Genomic DNA, 27,973 nt, shown 5'->3' on the forward strand with positions numbered 1-27,973 from the left:
TATATAAACTTACTAAAAATTATCAAACTGTACACTCACAATGGTTGAATTTTATAGTATGTAAATTATATCTCAATAAAACTGTTAACAAAGTAAAGTCAGCCATTCAATTAATGACTACCTCACTCTCAAAAAAAATCAGTTGACCATATAAATGTGAGTCTATTTCTGGACTCTACTATGTTTCATTGATATATGTGTCTGTATTTCACCAGTAGCACAATAAATTTACTGCAGTTTTAGGGTGAGGCTTATGTAGTTTGAGTTCTCCAACTTTGTTTGCATTTTTCATAATTGCTTTTGCTATTCTAGGCCCTTCACCTTTCTATATAAATTTTAGAATCAGTTTATTTCTACAAAAATAATTTTGCTGTATTTTGAGATTACATTGAATCTACATGTAATTTGGGGAAACCAATATCTAGTAAGTCATACAATTATCAAAAATACATTATATCTCTCCTTTTATTAATGCCTTTCATTTGTTTAATCAACATAATTTTCAGCATACAGATCTACCACAAATTGTATTAGTTTATATCTGAATATTTCTTTTGAGTACTATTGTAAATGGTACTGTTTTGTAATTTCAATTTCAGAATGTTTCTTTCCATTAAATAGAAATATAATTGATTTTTTTACATTGACATTGTATGTCACAATCTTGATAAACTCTTTTATGAGTTCCAGTACCCTTTTTGTAATATCGTTGGGATTTTCTACGTAGCCAATTACGTGATCTGCAAATAGAAACAATTTTTTTTCTTCCTTTTCAGTCTGTATGCCTTTTATTTATTTTTCTTCTGTATTGCAGTAGTTAACATCTCCAATATAATGTTGAATAAGAATGGTAAGAGGGAACAAATTTTGCTTTGTTCCTGTTGTTAGGTGGAAAACATTCCATCTTTAACCATTATGTATGTTACCAGTGGTCCTCAACCATGAAACCAGGGACCGGTTTCATGGAAGACAATTTTTCCACAGATTGGGGTGTGGGAATCCTTTAGGGATGATTCAAGTGCATTACATTTATTGTGTACTTTATTTCTATTATTGATGCACTGGAATATGTAATGAAATAATTATAAAACTCATCATAACACAGAATCGGTGGAAGCCCTGAGCTTCTTTTCCTGCAACTAGATGGTCCCATCTGGGGGTGATGGGAGACAATGACTGTAAATACAGATGAAGCTTCACTCACTCACCTGCCACTGCCACTTGCTTCCTGCTGTGCAGCCCAGTTCCTAACTAGCCATGGACAGTAGATGCCTGCAGCCCGGGGGTTGGGGACCACAGTGTTAGGTGATATGTGTAGGTTGTTCCTAGGCGCCCTATATGAAGTTAAAGAAGTTTCTTCTGTTACTAGTTTATTGAGAGGTTTTTTTGTTTTTGTTTTTTTTTCCTGAATGGATGGTATATTTTTGTCAAATGTTTTTTCTGCATCTATTGAGATAACCACGTGGTTTTTCTCTTTTAATCTCTCAGTGCTTTGGGAAAATCACTCCTCAAACCATGCTTTCCTCTACATTCCACAACAATCAACACAGAAGACGACTTCTGTGACAAATGTGGAGTTTTCCCCCATACACCAAGCAACAGACACCAACTGTGTGTCCTTTAATTCAATTCTGACACTATCTGACCAAAAATAGTGTCAGATCCCACAGGGTGAGGGCTCAGTTACCAAGACACCTCCCCCTCCCCAGATACCCCAGAAGTTCTAAGCCTCTGAAACTTCTGACTGATTGGCTTCAAGTTGGGGTTCCCATACCCCCTCCCTCTTTGGGTTTGATTAGTTTGCTGGAGTGGCTCACAGAGTTCTGGGAAACACTTGCATTTGCTGGTTTATTATAATGGATATTACAAAGGATACAGATGAAGAGATGCATAGGGCAAGGTATGGGGGAAGGGGCACAGAGCTTCCATGCCATCCCTGAACACACCACCCTCCAGGAATCTCCACGTGTTCAGGTATCTGTCCAGAAGCTCTCCAAGCCCAGTCCTCCTGGGTTTTTATGGAGGCTTCATTACATAGGCATGATTGACAGCCATGTAGAAATGTGACTGGACAAAAAGTGCATAGTCTAAACCTAGCAAGGCCTGTCTGTTTAGATTCTTCCTGGCCTCTCTGTGTAGCATTCCTTCCTTCAGGGTATGGGGCAAGACCATGTCTGGAATGAGGATCTTTTGACCCACAATCTGATTAGAGTCCTGCCTTGGGCAGGTGAAAAGAGGCCAGGAGGAAGGTCAGAGAGAGAGAGATTCTATCTTCTGAGGCCTGCTTCTGAGGGCTAAAGTGTCTCAACATTGTAAAAAGGACCATGGGAGTTATGAAACTCCATAGGAACCATGGATAAAAACCAATATATATAACACCACAGTCAGTATGGTGAATTACAATATGGTGGTTGATTTTTTTTTTAATGTTTAACTGGCTATCATTCATGACACAAGCCCCACTTAGTCATGATGTATTATCCTTTCTATATATTGCTTGGTTTTCTTTGCTAATATTTTGTTGACAATTTTTATGCCTATTCTCATGAGGGATATGTCATTTTTTTCTGGTTTTGGTGTCAGCATAATGCTGACCTTATCAAATGTGTTGCAAAGTATTCCAGCCTCTTCTATTTTCTAGATGAGTTTTTATAGAATTGACATTAAATTATTTATTACCAAATAATGATAAACCTAGATAAGTTTAGGGATTTACTTTTATATCATGAAACTTTAATTTTACTGTGATAATCATTTCATGCTTATATTAATATTAGAATTCTGTCAGTTTATCTTTTTCATTTACATAAAATATTCATTTTCCACAGGCCATTTTTCATTGCTCTCTATTATATACATAATCTTCTTACCATAAAATCTAAGGAATTGTTCTTTTTCTATTAATAATATTTAGATTTTAGTATACTTAAAAAATAAAACATTGTTTTGAGCTTATAAATGGCTTATATATTAGTTTTCATTATAATGGCATTTTTTAATCAAAAGTTTAACAACAGTCATGTTTTCATACATTTGGAGTGATTATGATTTTTTATTTAATATACCTTAACTAATGCTAATTTATTTCTTATCTAGTCATGCAGATGGATCAATAAAATTTTGGGATGCTTCTGCAAGTAAGTTTCAAGTTTCTCACTGTATAACAGAAACCACTTGGTTAACATTTGCTTGTAGCCATCCACCAGGTTTTAGTTTGGGCAATTAACATTTCAGATATATTTTTAGCATATATATGGCTGTGTTACAAAAATCCATTTCCTATATTGTTAGATGAATTTAAAGTATTTACTGTACTTTTCTTCTATAATATAAAACAAACAAGACTAAGTCACTCTTTGGTAGCAACCAATTATATCTACAAGAGGTATGGTGCATTGGAAAAAGTACCAAACTCTGTTGAATTAACTCTATTCAAGGAATTTCCTTCACCTCCTACCTGTGTGGTCTTGGCCAAGTGCTTTTACCCTCTAGTCTTCACTTTTCTTCCCCACTCATCTACTAAGTCCTGTGAAGATCAAATTATTTGATAAATGTAAAAATTATTTTTAAATTCTTGAGAATTATGAAACTTAAGTAATAAATAAGATATTCTGTTCAACAGTGAAGTCCATGCAAAGATGCCCAAGACTTCATTGTACTCATATATACCCTTCGGAAAACTTATAGTCACTAGAAAAGATACAGGAATGTACACATGTAACTCCAGAGCAAACCATATGATAATAACTCTAACTGTAGTACCCCAAATTCTATTTGTTATGAGAAATGGGGGAGACTTTATTTGGACCAGGTAGATCCAGGAAGGGTATTTTGATGGGGTCATATTTAATGTGAGCTTTAGAAGATAGTTAAGATTTTGACGGTCAGGAGTAAGAAGAGAAGAACAAGTTAGCAATCTGAGGATGAGTAACCAGGAAGATGTAGGTAGCTCTTTTGGAAATAAGGAATACAAGAGAGCTTTAGAAGTTTGAATTTTGTAGTAACACCAGAAAATTCAAATAAAAATATCCAGCAGGTAAGAAGAATAGTTGGGAATGGAAACTCATGAAGAAGCAGCATAAAAGTAATATTTGAAGCTATAGAAGTGAAGAGCTTTTAAGGAAGACTGTAATAAACAGAATATCAGAGGAAAAAGGTTAAATATTGATGATACTCATAGCCCATAAGGTAGAGTCCCTCAGCAATCAAGCAAACCATCAGCAAGAGGAAAAGATTAAAAGCTGTGTGTTCTGAGGCCCCTTCCTGACCTCACACAGTAAGTAAAGAGCAAGTGCTTAAAGGGAAACTCCAAAGGGCAACAGAGTCTTCAGAAGAGTTGAGTCTTTTCATGTTGAGTTTGTTCCTGGACAAAATCAATTGCATAGTAATGTCATTGCTCCTTCCCCACCCCCTCAGAGTCATTCCTTAGCTTTTGAAATATGACAGGACACTTTCACACTAATTATTAGAGTACATACTGCCCTTAAGCATGCATAATATTTGAAGAAATTCATTTTAAAGAAAATATTTTATCACATTCAGAATATTGCAATGAATTACAGTATGTTTAATAGCTATATTGTAATCAATTATAAGGGCATATCTTCAACTTAATGGATGTCACTGAAAAAATATCACTTACTTGGCTAATTTTGTGAAACACTAACACAGGAAGTGAGGTGAATTTGAATAATTGAGTTTATATTATTATGTGTTTTAGTTTTCTATTGCTAAGTAATACATTGCCACAATTTAACAGCCTGAAACAACACCCATTTACTATCTCACCATTTCTGTTTACCAGGAATCTGATTACACTTTAGCTGGGTCCTTTGCTCAAGGTTTTACAAAATTATAGTCAAGGTGTTAGCTGAGGCTACAGTTTCATCTGAGGCTCAAGGTTCTCTTCCAAGCTCCTGTGGTTGTTGGCAGGCTTCATTTTCTTTCACATTTAGAAATCATGGTAGCTTGCTGCTTCAAGGCCAGCAAGAGAGAGTGTCTCTTTACCTTCAGGGAGGGCCCCAGTCCCTCTTTTAAAAGATTCACCTGATTAGGTCAGGCTCATTAAGAATAATCTTTGTTGATTAACTCAAAGTCAGCTAATTTGGGGCCATAATTGTGTCTGCAATATCATCTCACTGTGGTCATGTAACAATAATAATCATGAGAATGATATCCCATCTGGCCTTAGAAGCCATGCTATAGCACCCAGTACAAGATTTACCTATTTTAAAAACTATTTTAGTTTGACGTAACTTCAGGCTTATAAAAAAAAAAATTGCAAAAACAGGACTAGAACTATGAAGTGTTGTATACCTTTCTACCAAATTCCCCAAATGTCAATGTATATTACTTTTGTTCCCCCTCTTCTCCCTCCGCCTCTCTTACTATCCCTCTTACTCTTTCTTCCTTCCATGTATTCTCTCACACATGTGCATATATATGTACATATATATGTATAGCTTTTCTGTAACCATTTGAGAGTAAAGTTGTAGACCATGCTCCTCTAGCACTACATACCCCTAAATACTTCAATGTGCATTTCCTACGAACAAGGGCAATCTCTTATATAACCAAAGTATAGTTATCAAAACCAGGAGATTAACACTCCTATAACACTATTATCTAATCTCCAGATCTTATTCAGCTTTCTCCAATTTTTCCAGTAGCACCCTTTATAAAAGAAGAAAATCTAGAATCATTTGTTGCATTTAGTCATCATATCTTTTGAGTTTAAAAAAAATCTGGAATAGTTCCTGAGTCCTTATTTCATGACATTGACATTTTTAAAGAGTTCGGGAAAGTTATTTTGTTAGAATCTCCTTCAGTCTGGGTTTGACTAATGTTTCTCATGATTAGATTCAGATTATGCACTTTTGGCGGGACTCCTGATTCTTGAAACTTTTTCTCAAGGATCTTTTGTAGAATCAAAGCTTTTTTATAGAGGAGTTATTATCATCATGATCTCAAATGGAAAAATATTCCTCTAAGTAAATATTCTTGAAAACAGTTCACAAACCCATAATTTATGAGATTATCTGACCTTTTCTTGACACAGAATCACTCAGAAAATATCCCTTCTAAAATAATTACAGATTATTGGACTCCCAATATTACTAACTGGTAAATTAGAATGTTTCTCATCCGAAGGAGTGTCTAAAAATTTGTTGAGAGAAGTAAACCCTTTGGGGATAGCATAATTATCTTATCTAACAATCAAAAGGCTGAAATTTTAAAAAGGATTGAGAAGTCTCCCTTGAAAAAATTACTTTCAGTATTTCCTAACTTTCTGAGCCCTAATGCTTTCATCAATAAGTAATGATAAAAATACTCACTTTGTCGGACTTTTATGAGGATCACATGAGAAAGCACCTATATATTCCATGGTATATAGTATATATATTTTTCTCTATAGTCTCCTGCTAGCTACTGTACTGATATGAGAGCATAACGTTGAATGCTTACTAATTAAAATATAATTAATTTTCTTTACTTGGGTTTTGCTTTTGTGGTTTAAAAAATATATTGAAAAAGCTTTAACAACATCTAAGAATTAAGTTTATATTAGATGATAGCTATGTTTCAATATCTTATAGTAACTCTGCAGATGCTGTACAAGCTAAAAACTTCAAAAGTATTTGAAAAACAGAAGGTAGGAGAAGGAAAACAAACATGTGAGATTGTAGAGGAAGATCCATTTGCCATTCAGATGATTTACTGGTGTCCAGAAAGCAGAATATTCTGTGTATCAGGAGTCTCTGCATATGTCATAATTTATAAATTCAGCAGACATGAAGTTACAACAGAAATAGTGGTAAGTTATTTAAAATTTAACTTTCACACTTAAAGTTATGAAAAGAAAAAAATTAACATAGATTTGGGCTACTACTTGGTATGATTTTTAAGCTATCAAGTGTGTAGTATGTGGCCAAAAATACAAATCATTAGGGTTTTTAATTACTATTGTTACTTAATATATTAAAAAATGATTTGACTTAAAATGACAAAAACAGTTCTTTGTCAAAACTTGGGGTTTTTCCCCCCAATGTCAAAATGAGCTTAGATATTATTTTAAGTTAATCTTGCTACAAATTAAACATGTCATATTTTTCTCATTTTTCTTTTTGATGTTATACAAGTTACATCTACCTGGCCAAAATGAGTCAATTTATTTTGTCTGCTAATTGCCAATACTAGAACTTTAGCATTATTTTTTAAATTTATTTACTTTTATTGACAAATAAAAATTGTACATATTTATAGTGTACATGATGTTTGAAATACGTATATATTGTGGAATATAAACCTACATATTCCCATATGTATACCTATAAAATATATAGGTTTTAAATAGACATTTATTGATTTATTTTATGCATATAAGTCAAATTAATGCAGGCTTTGTTGTATACTTTTATTAATTTTTAAAAAGTTTATCTGATTTTTGTTTTCTTGTCAACTACTTACCATAAATGATTATTTCTCAACTACAATAAGGTTATTTTTAATGATTTTCTATATAGCAACTTTTTTTTATAGGATAGAAATAATTGTGGGGCAACTAATATTAATTTTTAAATGAAATACTCTGATTATTCAAAATAATGGTGCTCTTATGGGATAAATTAAATCTATTAAGGTACCTGTAGATAATTTTCCTTCCCTACCATGTCCAGAAGATAAGATTATTTACTACAGGCCTGTGTAGGGGTGTTTTAACTCAACAGCTAAAATTAACATCACTCTTTTGTAATGTATTAGTTAAAAGCCCAAAGTTTGAAGTCAGGTAAACCTAGATTTTAATTCTAGCTTTCCCATTGAATACCTGTGTGACTTTGAGCAAGTCACAAGGCTGCTGCTAGTCAGTATGAGAGTCTGGCTAAGATACAATTTCATCACCTATATAATTTCCTGTGTAAAACAAAATGGAAAAAAAAATAAATTGGAAATATTAATATCAATTTCATAGTGTTCTTGTGATGATTAAAGACATTATCATAATGAATATCTAACTATAGTAAGCACTCAGTAACTGGTAATTTTATGGTCACAGAAGTTATTTTGTAGTTTTAAGGCAATTGTGACAATCATTTTGGTAATATTGCTATATTCACCATCCCATAATGACATTTTTTGTAAGCAATTGTTTTCAATCTCAAAAATGCTGATTTTTACATCATAAAGCAAATATTTTTTATAAAATCAGTTTTACTTAAAGTATTTAATATAGTCATGAAGTACTTAGTTTTAAAACATTTTTAGTTTATGGGTTTGGGGATCAACTTTTTATTTCTATATAAATTATCATATGTTTTTATTAAGTAATTTTGATCAAGCTGATGAAATTAAACAAGAGCTAAGGTAATTAACCAAGCAAAATTGTGTAATTTTTTTTGAAAAATTTCTGTTGGATTAATGCAAAGGCAAAATGCAATGAAAAAATTTTAAACTAAAAAGCATGGTACAAATAATGATTTTTTCATACACACAAACACTCACATTCTAAACACACACCCCCCACACAGACTCATAACCACATACATCCAGTTTAATTTCTTTCATTATAATAACCATAACCAATTTCTTCTTTATCTTATCATATATCAAATTATAATTTTTAATTTATCTTAAAAATATTATATAAAAACTTTATCTCCACTGGTAGAATTCTTCTTATAATTTCAAAGAATTTTTAAAATTTTATATTTTTATGATTGCCATTGAATATTCATATAATTCCCTACTTAATTCAATTTGGGATACTTCTCAACTTTAGTATAAATTGAAATTGAGTTTATTAATCTGAAAAAATTGTGAATAATTTCTAAAAAGTTATTAGATATTTTAATGTGATTATTATTATGATTTAGATTACATTAAAATTTGATTTTTTTTAAGTCATTAGAGGTACGACTTCAATATGATGTTGAAGATATTATTACACCTGAACCAGAAACAAGTCCTCCATTTCCAGATCTCTCATCCCAGCTTCCTTCTTCAAGTAGTCTCTCCGGGAGCACTAACACTGTGGCTAGCGAAGGAGTAACAAAGGACAGTATCCCATGTCTCAAGTAAGAGTTGCTACCAAATTTTAAAACAGTTTTATATATTAATAATATAAGTATTTGAAACTGTGACAAATCAAATCAATCTTCTTGCTTATTGTTAAGTGATCTACAATTCAGGAGGGGGTCTTTTCTCTGAAGATCCATGAAGAGAGCACAATATTTTCATCCTTCATTTATTTACTCATATATTTCCTTCCCAGAAGTACCTTAAAGAAAACATGGCTTTGATAGAATTGAAAGTTTGACAGGGTGAAAACTTGGTCACTTGCTTGATATTCAAAAAGTATGTTTATGGAATTTCTGTGATCTTCTTGGAATCAAAAAGAAAATCAAGTTTACTGTCCACTACAAGAGCCTTATATTAGAAAAAAGAATTTCTCTCATGGTTGCTAGTGTATTGAATAATATTTCTGTCTTTCTTACAACTACTGCTATTTGTTAATAAACTACATTCTTTTGATTTATGTAAACAAAATTTAGCATTGTATCAAATGAAACCTAAAGTTAATAAAAGTCCATAGTAATATTCACTTTAAATTGTTTTTATTCTTTTTAGTAATAGGTTATAAATTGCTACTTACTGCTTCTATACTATCAAACCAAATGTTTCTAGTGTTAGCTCATTGGAGAATTAAGCTTAAGCAGGGAATTTCTCAGAGCCATATATGAAAATATCTGCATCTGCTACTCAAGGAACTTTAGACAGCTAGTTTTCTCATTTCTTATGAACACTCTTATGGAAAATTTAGAGACAAGATTTCAGGAACAAAATTGATACAATTAGTAGTTGCCAGAGTTTTATGATCATTGATTCTTCCTGCCAAAACTTTTCCTGTGAAATACAAGGGGAAAAAAAGAAATATGTGCAGGTATTACCAGGAAGAAAATCTACAAAGAGGAAACATCATCATAAAATTTTAGCTAATGGAAAACTTTCATAATATTATAATTTTACATATTTAATCTTACCTTTATCTTTGCTTTACTTAATTGATTTCTCTTAAAATAAAAACCAGAAAAAGAATAAAAATTTCAACAAAGTTTAAGAAAGCATTTTGTAGATTGATTTATTAAGAAGCTTCATCATTACAGTGTGAAGCTCCAATGACTATATTTTTCTATAAAATTTTAAAAAATTAAGATAGGAATTTAAAAGATAGGGATGAAAGAGAAAAAGCAGTGAAACCAACAATGATCTGGTCCTGGAGATAAAATAAGCAGTAAAAATTATGAAATATAATATATATGGACACATTTAATGTTGACTTGAAAAGTAGTGAAGGCAATCTTAAGGATAATTAAGAGAACCGAAAGGAAAAAGTCAGTATAATCCTATATTATGTGGTTATCGCCTAAGGATGAAATGGCAAACCTGATTTAATATATTATTTTGTGGTTTACATTATATTATGAACGACTCTTGAGTTGTATACTAATTGTACTTTGCTAAATTGTATATAGACATCCATCCCTAAGTCACTTTCCTTTGCTGAATTTAGTCTCCAATGTATAGTAGTTAATAAATAAACATTTCAACTAGCCAAATCTTCATTTTAGCAATATTACAATTCTTATCAACATACACGTTTGTGCAACTGCTTGAATTTTTTATTTATTTATTTATTTTTTTTTTTGCCTTTGTGGTTCCTGCTGAGCAAAATGGTGGCCATCATGGGCCTCAAGAGGGTGAGGTTGAAATAAAAACTTGAAGTAGGTGAGGGAGTTAGCCAAAGAATTATCTGGTAGAAGAGTGGCAAAGAATTTAAAGTTCTTGGCATGTTTGAGGGACAGTAACAAAGTCAGTGTAGCTAGAGTGGGTGGGGTGGTGATAAGAGATGAAGTCAGGTAATAGCAGGTAGGCCATTGTAAGGACCTTGCCTTTTTATTCCAAATGAGAAATAGGGAGTCATCATAAGGTTTCTCATAGAGAAGTGACATGATCAGACTTAAATTTTAAATAGACTAATTTAGTGGCTGTTGAAAATGGATTTGGTGATAGAAGGAAAGGGTAGAAGCTGGGAGACCAGTTAGGAAGCTACTGGAGTAAACTATTAGAGATGAAGGTAAGGGCTGCCAGATTTAGCAAATAAAGTACAGGATACCCACTTAAATTTGAATTTTAGATAAGCAATGAACACTTTTTTAGTAGCAGTATATCCCAAATATTTCATTGTACATATTTATACTAAAAAAATCTATTTACTGTTTATTTGAAATTTAAATTTAAGTGGGAGTCCTGTATTTTTATTTGGCAACTGTTAATAGGGTGATAGTAGAGGAGTAAAAAGTAGAAAGAGTCTGGATATATTTTAAAGGTAGCATTGACAGTATTTGATAATTGGATGGTTGGTAAATGTGAGAGAAGTATGAGAGAGGAAGAATTACTTTAAGGTTTTTTTTAACTGAATAACTGGAAAGCTAAAAGTTGCTATCAATTGGAACAAAGAAGGCTACAGGTGGGGCAGGTTTAGAGGAAAATATCAAGAATTAAGGTGTTGGATATGTTAAACTTTATGCTGGGTAGTAGGTCAATGGTCATTCTGTTTATCATGCTTTATAATTTACATATATATAACAAATATTACATAAGAAAAATAATTACATAATAAAAATAATTTAAAATATTCTCAAAACAACCCCTGTGGAAAGCAATATGGAGATACCTTAACCAGATTCAAGTAGACTTATCATTCGATCCAGCAATCCCGTTATTGGGCATCTACCCAAAAGAACAAAAGTCATTCTATAAAAAAGATACCTGTACCCAAATGTTTATAGCAGCACAATTCACAATGGCAAAGATGTGGAAACAACCCAAATGCCCATCAATACATGAGTGGATTAGTAAAATGTGGTATATGTATACCATGGAATATTACTCAGCTATTAGAAATAATGGCGATATGGCATCTCTTTGGCTCTCCTGGAGAGAGTTGGAACCCATTCTATTAAGTGAAGTATCCTAAGAATGGAAAAATAAGTACCACATGTACTCACCAGCAAATTGGTTTCCCTGATCATCATCTAAGTGCACATTTGGGAATAATACCAATTGGGTTTCAGACTGAGGTGGGTGAGGTGTGAGGGGAGGGGATGGGTGTATACCTACATGATGAGTGCAATGCACACTGTCTGGGGAATGGACACGCTTGAAGCTCTGATTCGGGGGGGATGGGGAGAGCATGGGCAATATACATAACCTGAACTTTTGTACCCCCATAATAAGCTGAAATAAAAAATAAAATAAAAAAATAAAAAATAAAAAAAGAATGGAAAAACAAAAAATAAATAAATAAATAAAATAAAATATTCTCAAAACAAAAGAAGTGATGAAGGCCAGTTAAAGTTGTGGATTTTAATAACTAAAAAGATACTTAAAGAAATAACTAAGCAATCATAAGTGGTTCAGTATATTTTGAGGAAGCTAAAGACATTGTTCACCTGAAGGCTGCCCCCTTTCCAATGCCTGGTCTTGTATATTTCTAAAAGATGAATCTATATAAATTCTCAAGTTTGAGCATGCTTATTTAAACTGTATGTGATAGAATTATTTTTTTTCTTTCTTCTAGTGTTAAGACACGACCAGTGCGGATGCCTCCAGGATATCAGGCAGAACTTGTTATTCAGCTGGTGTGGGTAGATGGTGAACCTCCCCAACAGATTACTAGTCTTGCTGTAAGCTCAGCGTATGGAATGTAAGTAATTAAACTTTCTTTCTGATTTGTATTATTTAACTTATATGTTTGATATTTTTAGATGTTTCTTTTAAAATACTTTAGGTGAAGTCCTAAAAATGGAAAGAAGCCCTTACCTGGATTTTTATTAGATGGAACATGTATAAGAAAAACAAAACGAAACTTTAAACTGTGGTTATTTGTTCTTTTTTGATGTCAAATTTGTGATAATGTTCTCACTTTTGATGTTATTAAGAGATTATTAGGATGTTACTACACTTATACCTTTTTGTTTGTGTGTTTTTATGTTTTCTGTTCTTTTTCTCCTTATATGTTATTTTGGATACTTTCTTTTGACTTGTCTTTTAGAGTTCATTAATTCCCTCTTCAGCTGTGTCTAATCTAATGATAGATATACACATGGAGTTCAATTTCAGTTATTTTTCAGTTCTAGACCTTCTATTAGATTATTTTAAAGCTTCTTGTCTCTTCCTAAATTATCATCTTTGTCTTTATTTCCTTGGGCATATTAAATGTAGTCTTTATATATGTTTTTGATACTTCCATATTTGGTATCTAAACTATTACTTTTCTTGGTTTGAGGGTCACGATATATTGTATACATGTATTCTAGTTTGGGTTTTTTTTCTTGTTTATGTTTTTTAAAAAAATTGAGAAATGAACATTATAATTTGAGGTTCTAGATGATGTTATCTTCCTCCAGAAAGTATTTTCTCTGGAGGTCTAGATTAAGAGACTATAGAAGGCTCAGAACAACGTAACTCAATCAAATATAAGATCTTTGAAAGTTGGATTTTAGTCTCTTTAAAGTCTAATTTAATTCCAATTAATCCTGATTCCTAGGTTGTAGCCTTCCATAGAGATTGTGTCAAACTATACCTCCACCAGCAATGTTGAGAATGCCTGGTTTCCCACAACCTTTTTAAAAACAACATATAACCAAACTTTTGATCACCATTGATTTAAGTGAAAAGCAGTATGTTATTATAATATTAGTAGACTTTTCTTGAATCTTAAGTGAAATTGAACACCTTTTCCTGTATTGTGACGTATCTGTTTCTATTCTTTGTCCATTTGTGTGCAGAGTTGTCCTTTATCTTAGAGATTTGTGAAAACTGTTTATATATTAGGGAAGTTAGCTTTCTCTATGATGTAATTTGTGAATATTTTCCCTGCTTTTGTTTGCTTTGTGACTTTGTGTAGCATGGTGTCTTCTTTCCCATGCATAGCTTTTAAAATAATTCTATTTTTTTATTCTCTTCTTTTATGGCTCTGGATTTTGTGTCATACTTAGAAAGGTAGTCCTAACATTAAGGTAATAAAAAATTATGTTTTCTCTAATATACTTATTATTTCTTTTATAGATTGAAAGTTTTAATCTATCTGAAACTTATTTAAGTGTAAAGTATGAAATAAGGATTAAACTATATTCTTTCCTGATGACTAAAAAAATGTGCCAATACCATTTCCTGAATACTTCATCTTTTCTCTACTAATTTAGAATCAACTTTTATCAAAGAATACATTTCCTTGTATATTTGGCTATATTTCTGTACTTCCTAAGCTAAGTCTGGTGAGCCCTAAGAGACCTCCTTGATCAGTAAAGAGAAGTACATGAAAAAAAAAGTCTTATTTTTGTGTCACTGGAGTTTTCTGCGTGAAAGTGGGGAAATATATGTGAACATAGTTGTTGAATGCTTGCTTCTTGACTAGAAAATACTTTGGTAGGAAAGGGGGAGGTAATAGCCAGTGGAAGAAGGAATAGGATGAAGGGACTGTGGAACAGTCCTATTATTTGATATGTAAGAATGTATGATTAATCTCTAACCCAAGTAATTACCATGGAAGATGGCTAAGCCATTTACAGTGTTCCCCTCTAAAGAGATTGACCTGCAAAGACTAGGGAACATCAGAATTAAGAAGCTATGAAGATGGTGGTGCATGTCTGTAGTCCCAGCCACTCGGGAGGCTGAGGCAGGAGGATCGCTTAAGCCCAGGAGTTTGAGGTTGCTGTGAGCTAGGCTGACGCCACGGCACTCACTCTAGCCCGGGCAACAAAGTAAGACTCTGTCTCAAAAAAAAAAAAAAAAGGAGCTATGAAGATATATCATGTGGTTCTATTGTTAGAATAGGTCAGCTGGAGAAGAACACATTTTCCATGTAAGGGAACTGTGGAGGTGACAGTCACTGTAGAGCCTCTAAAGAACCTACACTTGTATCAGAAGGCTGTCTCATAGAGAGCTTCAGCTGCCAAAAAAATCCCAGTTCATGAGGCTACTGGAGTAAATTCCACCAAGTTTTAAAGAAATAAATCATGCAAGTATTACATAAAATTTTTCTGAGAATTATGAAAGATGAAATCATGCTCATCTCATTTTATGAGGTCAAGATAACTTGATGCAAAAACTGGAAAAGGCCATTACAAAAAAGGAAAATTATAAGTTCATATCATTTATGAACATACATGAAAAAGTCCCAATGAATATATAAATAGCTCTAGCAATTAAAAAAGATAACAACTAAATTTGGTTTAAACTAGGAATACAAGGTTTGTTTAACATTTTAAATGAATCAGTGTAATTAATCACATTAACAGAATAAAGTAGAAAAGCAATGTGATTGTCAGGGATGTAGAAAACAAAGGCATCTAATAAAATTCAGCATTCATTCATGATTTTAAAAGAAAATACTTAGTAACTAAAATGAGAAGAAAATTTTCTTTTTCTTTTTTCCTTTTTTAAATTTAAGAATATTATGGGGATACAAATGCTTTGGTTACATAAATTGCCTTTGCACCACTCAAGTCAAAGCTATAATACAAGCATGCCCATCCTCCAGACAGTACACACTGCACCCCTTAGGTGTGAATTTTTTACCCATCCCCTCCTCCCCCATCTCACCTGCCCGATACTCGATGAATATTACTTCCATATGTGCCCATAAGTGTTGATCGATTAGTACCAATTTCATGATGAGTACATGTGGTGTTTGTTTTTCCATTCTTGTGATACTTCACTTAGAAGAATGGGCTCCAGATCCATTCAGGATAATACAAGAGGTAGTTCTCCATTTTTTTATGGCTGAGTAGTACTCCATGGTATACATATACCACATTTTATTAATCCACTCAGGAATTGATGGGCACTTGGGTTGATTCTACATCTTTGCAGTTGTGAATTGTTCTGCAGTAAACATTCGAGTGCAAATGTCTTTTTGATAAAATGACTTTTTTTCCTTTGGGTAAATACCCAGTACAGGGATTGCTGGATCAAATGGTAGTTCTACTTTTAGTTCTTTGAGGAATCTCCATTCTATTTTCCATACATGTTGCACTAGTTTGTAGTCCCACCAACAGTGTGTAAGTGTTCCTTTCTCTCTGCATCCACACCAGCATCTATTCTTTTGGGATTTTTTGATAAAAGCCATTCTCACTGGAGTTAGGTGATATCTCTTTGTGGTTTTGATTTGCATTTTTCTGATGATTAGTGATATTGAGCATTTTTTCATATGTTTATTGGCCATTAGTCTATTTTCTTTTGAAAAGCTTCTGTTCATGTCTTTTTCCCACTTTTTAATGGGGTTGTTTGATTTTTTTTCTTGCTGATTTGCTTGAGTTCTTTGTAGATTCTGGTTATTAGCCCTTTATCGTATATAGCATGTGAATATTTTCTCCCATTCCATAGGTTGTCTATTTGCTCTGTTGATTGTTTTCTTGGCTGTGCAGAAGCTCAATTTGATCAAGTCCCATTTATTTATTTTTGTTTTTGCTGTGATTGTCCTTGGGGTCTTCTTCATAATTTTTTTGCGTAGGCTGATATTTAGAAGAGTTTTTCCAACATTTTCTTCTAGAATTCTTATGGTTTCATGTCTTAGATTTAAGTCTGTGATCCATCTTGAATTAATTTTAGTGAGTGGTGAGAAATATGGATCCTGTTTCAATCTTATACATGTGGTTATCCAATTTTCCCAGCACCATTTATTCAATAGGGATTCTTTATCCCAGTGTATATTGCTGTCTACTTTGTCAAAGATCAGATGGCTATATGAGTGAGGATGGTTTTATATCTGGATTCTCTGTTCTGTTCCATTGGTCTGTGTCTCTGTTCTTGTGCCAGTACCATGCTGTTTTGGTTACTATAGCCTTGTAGTGTAGCTTAAAGTCCAGTAAAGTGACGCTTCCAGATTTGTTCCTTTCATTTAAGGTTGTTTTTGTTGTTCAGGCTCTTTTCTGGTTCCAAATGAAGCATAGAATTATATTTTGTCTAGAGCTGTAAAAAAAGTCATTGGTATTTTGATGGGGATTGCATTGAATCTGTAAGTCACTTTGGGTAGGATGGACATTTTAACAACATTAATTGTGCCAATTCATGATTGTGATATGTTTTTCCATTTGTTTACATCATCTGCAATATGAATATTAGTCTTTAATCTTCTTTTCCTATGATGTCTTTGTCCGGTGTGGCATAAAGGTTATTAAGCATCATAACGTGAGTTGAAAAGTGTTCTTACCACCTCTGTTTTCAGGAAAAAAATTGCATAAAGTTGGTATTATTTCTTTCCTAGGTGTTTCAGAGAATTAACCAATAGAGCCCTCTGGGCCTAGAGTTTTCATTATGAGAAGGTTTTAAGTTATAAATACAATTTTCAAAATAGATATAAGGCTAGTCAGATTTTTCTAATTCTCTTTATGTGAGTTTTGGCAATTTGTGTCTTTCATGAAATTTATCATCCAGCTGAGATATCAAGTAAGTAATAAACTAAAAATTAATAAGTTAAAATATTTTTCTAAGATCCTTTATTTTGATAATTTATATAATATAAAATTTACCCATTTAAATTTACAATTCAATTATTTTTTTGTAAATTTGCAGAGTTGTGCGACTATAACCACAATCTAATTTGAGAACATTTTTCTCACCCCCCTCAAATGATCCTCATGTCATTCTCATTCCCACCACTAGCCCCAGACAACCACTAATTTATTTTTCATTTCTATAGATTTGCCTTTTCTAGACATGTCACATATGTGGAATCATGTAACATGTGATTGTTAATCTGGCTTATTTCACTTAGCATAATGTTTTTGAGGTTCGTCCATATTGTATTATGTATCAGTACTTCATTCTTTTCTACTGCTAGTGTTCTATTTTACAGATATGCCACATTTTGTTTTTCCATTCACAGGTTGATGAATATTTGGATTGTTTCCACTTTTTGAATATTATTAATGTTTCTATAAACAGGTCTTTGTGTAGATGTATGTATTTCTCTTGGGGAAATACGCAGGAGTGAAACAAATCTATAGTTTCTTTTCTTGTGATGTCTTTGTCTAACTTTGATATTATGGTAATGTTGACCTCATAAGATGAGTTCCATCTTCATTTTCTGGAAAAGTTTGTGAAGGATTGGTATTTTTCTTTAAGTTTTTTATATAATTCAACAGTGATGACCTCTGGGCCTGGTTTTCTGTGGTAGATCTACCCTACTATGATGTTAAGGAAAAGGAAATGGATGCAACCCCTGGATAAACTTCTACTATTCTTACTGAGTTTCAGTAGTTTTTCTTCAGTAAATGCTTTTCAATATGATGTATACTTTGAGAATTTGTCCTAAATAGTTGTTTATGTCAATTTTTTTCACTTTTTCATTGCTTTTTGGGGAGAGGATTTCCCAGTCGTCTTGCAGTCTTTCTAGAAGTTCTGTGGGCATGAAATTTATGTAACATTTCCTTATTTTCTTTTTAAGGTTTCTTTATTTCTTCCTTCTTTCTTTCTTTTCTTTCTTTATTTTTAATTCAGGATATTATGGGGGTACAAACATTTTTGTTACATGAAATGCATTTGCCTTACTCAAGCCAGGGCTACAAGCATGTCCTTCTCCCATACAGTGTGCCCCGTTTTCATTAGCTGTTGGTTTACCCCCTCACACTCTGTATCCCTAACCCCTTCACCCCCCTACCTGACCAGCCCCCAGTGAGTATTACTACCATGTAAGCACCTTAGTGTTGATCAATTAGCACCAGTTTGATGGTGAGTACATGTGGTGCATGTTTTTCCAACCTTGTGATACTCACTTCAAAGGATGGGCTCAATCTCTATCCAGGATAATATAAGAGGTGCTAGATCACCATTGTTTTTTGTAATTGAGTAGTATTCCATGGTATATGTATACCACATTTTATTAATCCACTCATGTGTTGATGGGCATTTGGGTTGTTTCTACATCTTTGCAATTATAAATTGTGCTGCTATAAACATTCGAGTGCGGATGTCTTTATTATAGAATGTCTCTCTTTTCCTTTGGATAGATGCCTAATGCCCAGTAGTGGGATTGTTAGATCAAATGGTATTTCTATTTTTAGCTCTTTGAGGTATCTCCAAATTATTTTCCACAGGGCTTTTACTAACTTGCAGTCCCACTAGTAGTGTAAGAGTGTTCCAATCTCTCCACATCCACGCCAGCATTTGTTATTTTGGGATTTTTTATAGAGGCCATTCTCAGTGGAGTTAGGTGATATCTCATTGTACCTTTGATTTGCATTTCCCTAATGATTAGAGATGTTGAGCACTTTTTTGGAGAAAAGAATCTCTATTCAATAAGTGGTGCTGGGAAAACTGGATATCCACATGCAGAAGATTGAAACTGGATCCCACCTCTCACCTCTCACAAAAATTGACTCACATTGGATAACAGACTTAAACCTAAGGCGTGAAACTTTAAGAATTCTGGAAGAAAATCTGAGGAAGACTCTTTTAGACATCAGCCTAGGTAAAGAATTTATGAAGAAGACCCCAAAGCAATCACAGCAGCAAAAAAATAAACAAATGGGACCTGATCAAATTAAACAGCTTTTGCACAGTCAAGGAAACTGTCCTCAGAGCAAATAGACAACATACAGAATGGAAGAAAATATTTGCTTTCTACATATCCGATAAAGGGCTGATAAGAAGAATCTATATAGAACTTAAGAAAATCAAACAACCCCATCAATAAATGGGCAAAGGATATGAACAGAAACTTTTCAAAAGAAGACAGACTAATGGCCAGGAAACATAAAAAAGTGCTCAACATCTCTTTTTAAGGTTTCTAATCTCATTTCTGATACTGATAATTTATGTCTTCTCTTTTTCTTGATCAATCTTTCTAAGGTTTATCAATTTGATTAATATTTTCAAAGAACCAATATTCTGTGAATATTCTTAATTGCTTTTCATTATTTTATTGACTAAAGCTCCTATTTTTATTTGATTTTACTTTGGATTTAATTTCATCTTTTCTTTAATTTCTTAAGATAGAAGCTTAGATAATTACTTTTAAGTCTTTCTTTGTAATGTGACCATTTGAAGTCACATATTTTCCTGCAAATACTGCTTAAACTGTCTACCATAAATTTTACATATTTACTTTCAACATTATTTAGTTTTAAATCTGTAAAATATTTTTTTACCCCTGGGTTATTTAGAACTGTGTTGTTTAATTTTTAAATATTTGGGACTTTGTTATATACCTAATTGTTATTGATTGCCAATTTATTTATGTTGTTGAGAGGTAATATATTTTGTAATTTCTCATTTCTGTAAAGCTTATTGTGTTACTATTCATCCAAGAATATGATTTATTTTGGTAAATGTTCCTTATTTACCCCCAAATTCTATACAGTTTTCATCTGGTAGCATTTATTTTTAGCCTCAAGAACCTCTTTGGCATTCCTACAGTTGAGGTCTAATAGCAATGAATCCTCTTGATATTTGTCTATCAGTGGTGCAATTACAGGTAGCACTACTTATTTATAAATAGGTAGAGCATTTGATTTAGTATGGACTTTATTCTTAATAATTAAAGGGTTTTTATTTTAAGTATTGGATTGCTTCCAACAGTCATACTTTCTTTTCTATTTTAAAAGTTGAGATATCCAAATAAGTTGGAACTTTATTTTCATAATATGTCAAAATCATGAACAACCCTGAAGGTATATCTACTATCAGTATAAAGTACCCATTTAAGTGTAATTAGTATACGTAAATAGAATATTTTATTTTCAGCATTTCATATTATATATTTTAAATATATATAACGATAAGATATATCTGATTATTTTTAATACATGAGCCACAATCAAGTAATATGTTAGGATTGTATTAGGGTTGGACATCAGTTAAGTCAGGATGAGACAAGTTAAAATTTTGAATAGCTACTAGATAGTCACATGATTCACCTTCATCAGGGAGGGAAGCAGTTTAGCTAAATTTAGTTTGGAACCATATTTATTAATAACAGGTGAAAAACAAACATTAAAATATTTTTATTGGCATTTATGTGGATAGCTGACAAATGTTAGATATTATTTGGTCACCCACTTTAAGCAGGTAAACAATAGATAAGATTTAGCTATGGGTTGAGAGAAATGTTAAGCTAAGCACAAAAGTTATCAATTTCTCAGTTTAACTCCACTGAGAGTGGACTTTTATGCACAGTGAGAGAGTTGAATATAGTTAGAAATGTCCAAATTCAAGAGTTTCTGTATCATCTATTTAAGAAATAAAAATCTTTTATGATCTAAATGATTGTCTTTCTTTCTTATAAATTGTCCAGGCATCTAAAATTATGAATAAATTGATTCATTTTGATACTAAGTTCTTGAATTTAATTAAATATCTGGAAATTATAATTTAACTCAATACATGAAGGCCTTATGATTTATAGTATTATTATAATTAATCTATTTTATCAAGTATATATTATAATTTGTTTTAACACAAAATTTTATAATTTTATAATATCAAAATAATATTAGTGTATTAGACCAAAAAATGATAAAGGCTTTTAGAAAATTAAATTTAATTAGGATTTTTATGAAAAAGTAAACCCAGTACTTACATAACTTACAACATTACAGTCCAGTAAAACTTCCTCCAGTGATAGAAATGTTCTATTAGTATATCCTGTGCTGTCCAATATGATACCACTAGTCACATTGAGTACTTAAAATGAAGGTAGTACAATGTTTCAGGTGAATCATGTCCCAGTTACCCTGATTGATCATTGTATATTGTGTGCTTGTATCATGTACTCCATGAATATGTACAATTATTATGTATCAATAAAAAAATTTTTTAAAAGAATTAAGAAAAAAAAATGAAAGTAATACAATGTAATTAAGTTAAATTTAAAATAGCACATATAGTGCTAACATTATTTTTACATCGTGGTAAAATCAAGGAAAAGCAAAGCTGTTTTCAAGCCAAAATTATTAGATCAGTCTAATTTTTCCAAAGCGTGTAAGAGTACAAATGTTATGTGACCTTTTTTTAAGTAAGTATATATGACTGGTAAAAACTTTAGGCTATTTAAAAGCAAGTTTTTCTTTTTATCTTGTAACGTTTTATCCTAGGCCGTTAAAGAAACCCACATGTAAACCTATTTTTCCATTTTGAGTCATAGCTTGAGAAAAAAAAATCAATTTATTAAAGTACCAACATACTTAAACAAGTAGAAATACATTTTTGAAATCTTTGATTTTCACTTATTTTATACCAGTGCTTACATATTAACATTGTTTAGAAATGCCAAATAGAACAGAACCTCAATAGGATTTTTGGAGACTTTATAATCTGGACTTTTAATTTCCTTTCTAAGGTAGATAATTTATATTAATTTGTATGTTCAAGTATATTTTATATTTATAAAATAGAAAAATATATCAAATCTTGTACAAGGTGAAAGAACTAATTTTGATACATACACTTTAAGATAGATGACTAAAGAAATAAAGAAGGAATTAATAAAATAATTCTTTAAAATATCTCCTTGTTAGTATTTTCTTTTGAATTTTTCTTATCAACAAGGTAGAAAGAAGGAAGAAAACAGATCTCACTTTTCTTTCTGAATGAAATCATTCTCTAATACTTTCCAGGTAGGATAAAGAAAATATCCAATTTTTAGACTTTTTTCCCTATCCCTTTCCTTCCAGAACACTCTTAGAAACCAGAGACTATAACTCTTATCTATGATTTTAACAGACTGCCTTTTAAGTAGTAATTCAGTTAACTAATTTTTTATTAATGTTTTAAACATCTTAATTGAAGTATAATATATGTGAAATAAAATTTGCAAATTTTAAATATTCAATGTGAATATTGACAAACATATGTGACAAATATTAGTCATGTAACCACCAAAAAACTAATGATATAAAAAGTATCCATCCCCTTAAAAAGGTTCATTATGCCCTTTCTCATTCAATTATCACCCCTTATCCATTGGCTCCTCATAACCATTGATCTGCTATCACTGTAGTTGCATTTTCTACAGTTTCATGTAAATAGAAGTGTAAATTAATTTGTATTTGTTTTCTTTTACTTAGCATGAGGCTTTTGAGATTTATCTATATTTTTGTGTATATCTATGGCTTGTTCCTTTTCAGTGCTGAGTAGTACAGTCATCCCTAGGTATCTGTGGGGTATTGGTTTTAGAACACCTCTCTTACTGTCCCCCTCTCACTCGCTCAGGATTGGATGTTCAAGTTTGCTATATAAAATTGTGTAGTAGTTGCATATAACCTACACACATCCTCCCATCTATTTTAAATCATCTCTAGATTACTTATAATACCTAATACAATGCCTACACATCACTTCATTCACATGGATTCAATGTAGTATTTGGCACATAGCAGATTGAAGTCTTGTGAAAATTTTTTTTCCTGAATGTTTTCAATCCTCAGTTGGTTGGATCCACAGATGTGGAACCCATAGATACAGAGGCCTGACTATATTTTATTATATGGATTTATAAAAATGTGTTTATTCATTTACCACTTGATGGAAATTTGGGTTGCTACAGTTTTTGTCTGTTATGAATAAATCTGCTATGAACATCCAGTAGAGGTCTTTGCATAACATTTGTTTGACTCTCCTTGGAAAAATAAGAGTGGAATTACTGGATCATATGGTAAGTGTATGGTCATAAAAAAGAGACAAACTGTTGTCTGAGAAGGCTGTATCACTTTGCATTTCCACTGCAATGTATGAGGGTTCTGTTTTTCCACATACTTTTTCAATACTTGGTATTGTCAATCTTTTTAATTTTATCCACTCTGGTGGGTTCTGTGGTATCTAAATTTGGTTTTAATTTGTATATCCCTGAAGACTAATGATATTCAGCATCTTTCCAAGTGTTTATTTGACATTTGTACATCTTCTTGGTGAAATGTCTATTTGAGTATTTTACCCATTGTTAAAATTCGGTTTTCTTATTATTGTTAGTGGCAGTTCTTTGTATAATCTGTATATAAGGTAGTATTTTGCAAATATTTTCTTTCAGTCTGTGGCTTGTCTTTTTATTTTATTAATAATATATAGATCAAAACAATTTAATTTTGATGTCATGCAGGTTATCAATATTTTATTTTACAATTTGTGTTTTCTTGTCCTGTTCAACAAATTGTTGCATAACCCAAGATTACTAACATTTTCTTTTGTGATCTATTTTGAGTTAATATTTGTGTACCATTGAAGGTAAAAGTTAAGGTTCAGTTTTTTCCCAGCTTTTTTTGAGGTATCAATATAATTGGCAAATAAAACTGTATAAGTTTGAAGTGTACAACATAATGATATAGTTACATATATTGTAAAATATTTACCACAATAAAGTTAGTTAATACATCTATCATATCACGTAGTTACCATTTTTGTTTTGTTTTGCTTTCATTTTGTGGTAATAACATTTAAGAACTACATTTTTAGCAAATTTCAAGTATACAAGAGAGTATTGTTAACTATATTCACTATGCTATACATTGGATCCTCAGAACTTATTCATCTTATAACTGAAAGTTTGTACCATTTAACCAGCTTTTTCCCATTGTCCCCATCCCCTAATCTATGGGAAACACACATTCTACTCTATTCCTAAGAGTTCGACTCTTTTAGATTCTCTATATAAGTGAAATTGTACAGTATTTATCTTTGACTGTCAGACTTTTTAACTTAGCATAATGCCCTCAAGTTTCATCCATGTTATTGCAAATGGAAGAATTTTCTTCTTTTTTATGGCTGAATTATATTCCTGTGTGTGTGTGTGTGTGTGTGTGTGCGCGCGCGCATGTATCACAGTTTCTTTATTCATTCATCCATCAACACACTTACATTGTTTCCATCTCATGACTATCGTGAACAATGCTGCAATGAATATGGAAGTGCAGATCATCTCTTTGAGCTACTGATTTTGTTTCCTTCAGATATATACCCAGAAGTGAAATTTCTGAATCATATGGTAGTTGTATTTTTAAATTTTTGAGGAACCACCATGCTATTTTTCATAATGGCTACCAATTTACATTTCCACCAACAGTGGACAAGGTTTCTCTTTTTTCTATATCCTCACCAACACTTGTTATCTCTTATCTTTTTATTAATAGCCATTCTATCAGCTGTGAGGCAGTATCTCATTGTGGTTTTGATTTACATTTCCCTGATGATTAGTTTTGTTGAGCATATTTTCATGTACCTAATGGCCATTTTTATGTTTTTTTGGAGAAATACAAATTCAGGTACATTGCCCGTTTTTTAATCAAATTACTTGGATTTTGCTAGTGAGTTGTATAAGTTCCTAATATATTTTGGATATTAACCTGGTATCAGATATACAGTTTGCAAATATTTGCTCCCATTCTGCAGGTAGCCTTTTTATTTTGTTAATTATGTCCTTTGCTCTGCACCTTTTGAGTTTGATGTGGCCCCACTTATTTGTGCTTTTGTTGCCTATACTTTTGGGGTCATGTATATCCAAAAAATAATTACTGAGACCACTCTCAAGGAGATTTTCCCTAAGTTTTCATCTGGGAAGTTTATGGTTTCAGGTCTTATATTTAAGTCTTTGATCCATTTCAAGTTAATTTTTGTAATCAATGTAAGGTATTCACATTCTTTTGCATGTGAATATCCAATTTTTGCAGCATCATTTATTAAAGAGACTATCATTTTCCCATTTTGTATTCTTGGTTCCCTTGTCAAAAATTAGTTGATTATATATGCATAGGTTTATTTCTGGGTTCTTGATTTTATTTGATGAGTCTATGTATCTATTTTATGCCAGTACCACATTGTTTTAATTACTGTAGCTTTGTTATATAGTTCAAAATCAGAAAGTGTGATGCCTCTAGCTTCATTTTTTCCTCACAATTGCTTTGGTTATTTGGGTTCTTTTGTGATTTCATATAAATTTTAGGAATTTTTTTCTATTTCTGTGAAAAATGCCATTGGAATTTTGATAGGGATTAAATGTGCTGATAGATTTGGGAAGTGTGAATGTTTTAACAATATGAATTTTTTCAATCCATGAACATGGGGTATATTTCCATTTATTTGTGCCTTCAATTTATCTCATCAATGTTTTATAGTTTTTGGTGTACAAGTCTTTTACTTTGATTATAGTTTTCCTGAGTATTTTATTCTTTTTTATGCTATTGTCAATGGGATTGTTTTGTTGGTTTCTTTTTTGGCTAATTTGTTATTATTATATAGAAATGCTACTGATTTTTGCATGTTAATTTTGCACCCTGCAACTTTACTGAATTCATTTATTCTAAAGTTTTTTTTTGGTGGATTCTTTAGGATTTTGTGCATATAAAATCATATCATCTACAGAGACAATTTAACTTCTTCCTTTTTGATTTGGATGTCTTATTTTTTTTGCCTGCATGCACTGGCTAGGACTTGAATACAAGTAGCAAGAGTGGACATCCTTGTCTTGTAATACTATCTTAAAGGAAAAGCTTTCAGCTTTTTGCTATTGAATATGATGCTACCTGTGGCCTTGTCATATATGGTTTTTATTGTATTAAAGTATATTCCTTGCATACCTAATCTGTTGCTAGTTTTTATTATGAAACAATGTTAAATTGTGTCACATGATTTTCTGCATCTATCAAGATAATTATTATCTGTCATTCTGTTAATGTGGTGCATCACTTTTATTTATTTGTATATGCTGAACAATGCTTGCAGTATAGCCAAAGCAACCTTAAGCAAAAAGAAGAAATTAGGAGGCATCAATTTACCAGACTTCAAGCTGTACTACAAGGCCATAGTAACCAAAACAGCATGGTACTGGCACAAGTACAGAGATATAGATCAATGGAACAGGACTGAGAACCCAGATATAAAACCATCTTCATATAGCCATCTGATCTTTGACAAAGCAGACAAAAACATACACTGGGGGAAAGAATCCTTATTCAATAAATGGTCTTGGGAAAATTAGATAGCCACATGTGGAAGACTGAAACAGGATCCGCACCTCTCACCTCTCACAAAAATCAACTCACAATGGATAACAGACTTAAACCTAAGGCGTGAAACTATAAGAATTCTAGAAGAAAATGTTGGAAAAACTCTTACAGACATCGGCCCAGGCAAATAATTTATGAAGAAGCCCCAAAAGCATTCACAGCAACAACAAAAATAAATAAATGGGACCTGATCAAATTAAAAAGCTTCTGCACAGCCAAAGAAACTATCATTAGAGCAAATAGCCTACAGAATGGGAGAAAATATTTGCTTTCTACCCATCCGATAAAGGGCTGATAACAAGAATCTATATAGAACTGAAGAAAATCAACAAGAAAAAATCAAACAACCCCATCAATAAATGGGCAAAGGACATGAACAGAAACTTCTCAAGAGAAGACAGACTAATGGCCAGCAAATGTATAAAAAAGTGTTCTTTGTCTTTTAATAAGTGAAACAAAGAAAAAAAAGTGCAACAAAGAAAATTACAAAAAATGGGAAAAAATTAATTTTTATATCTCTTTATATTGAATATGGTATCAAAACCTTTTTTCCATTTTTTTTATTTTAGTATATTTAGAGGGTACAAGTTGAATTCTGTTACATGTATATATTGTATGGTGGTGGAATCTGGGCTTTCGATATACCCATCACACAAGTAGTGTACATTGTGCCCAATAGCTAATTTTACATCCCTCACTCCCTTCTTCTATGCCCCCCTTGTCAGTCTCCAATGTCCACTATACCACTCTGTGTGCCCTGTGTAGCCATAGTTTAGCTCCCACTTATAAGTGAGGACACGCAGCATTTATTTTTCTGTCTCTGAGTTACTTCACTCAGGATGATAGCCTTCAGTTCCATCCATGTTGCTACAAAAGACATTTCATTCTTTCATATATCTAAGCAGTACTCCATGGTAAAT

The 27,973-nt window shown here is 32.1% G+C and overlaps 1 protein-coding gene across 2 annotated transcripts in view; it reads left to right on the plus strand.

Annotated features, from left to right (window-relative positions):
• STXBP5L (syntaxin binding protein 5L) overlaps nt 1–27,973 on the plus strand; it is a 303,406-nt gene that overhangs the window by 206,006 nt on the left and 69,427 nt on the right. For both annotated transcript variants that reach the window (XM_069472686.1, XM_069472687.1), the window contains exons 14-17: nt 3,097–3,137; nt 6,597–6,814; nt 8,899–9,071; nt 12,638–12,763. In XM_069472686.1, the coding sequence (XP_069328787.1) occupies nt 3,097–3,137; nt 6,597–6,814; nt 8,899–9,071; nt 12,638–12,763 (558 nt within the window). The remainder of the gene's footprint in view (nt 1–3,096; nt 3,138–6,596; nt 6,815–8,898; nt 9,072–12,637; nt 12,764–27,973) is intronic.

Source organism: Eulemur rufifrons, chromosome 7 (assembly GCF_041146395.1).
Source record: "Eulemur rufifrons isolate Redbay chromosome 7, OSU_ERuf_1, whole genome shotgun sequence".
Classification (NCBI taxonomy): domain Eukaryota; kingdom Metazoa; phylum Chordata; class Mammalia; order Primates; family Lemuridae; genus Eulemur; species Eulemur rufifrons.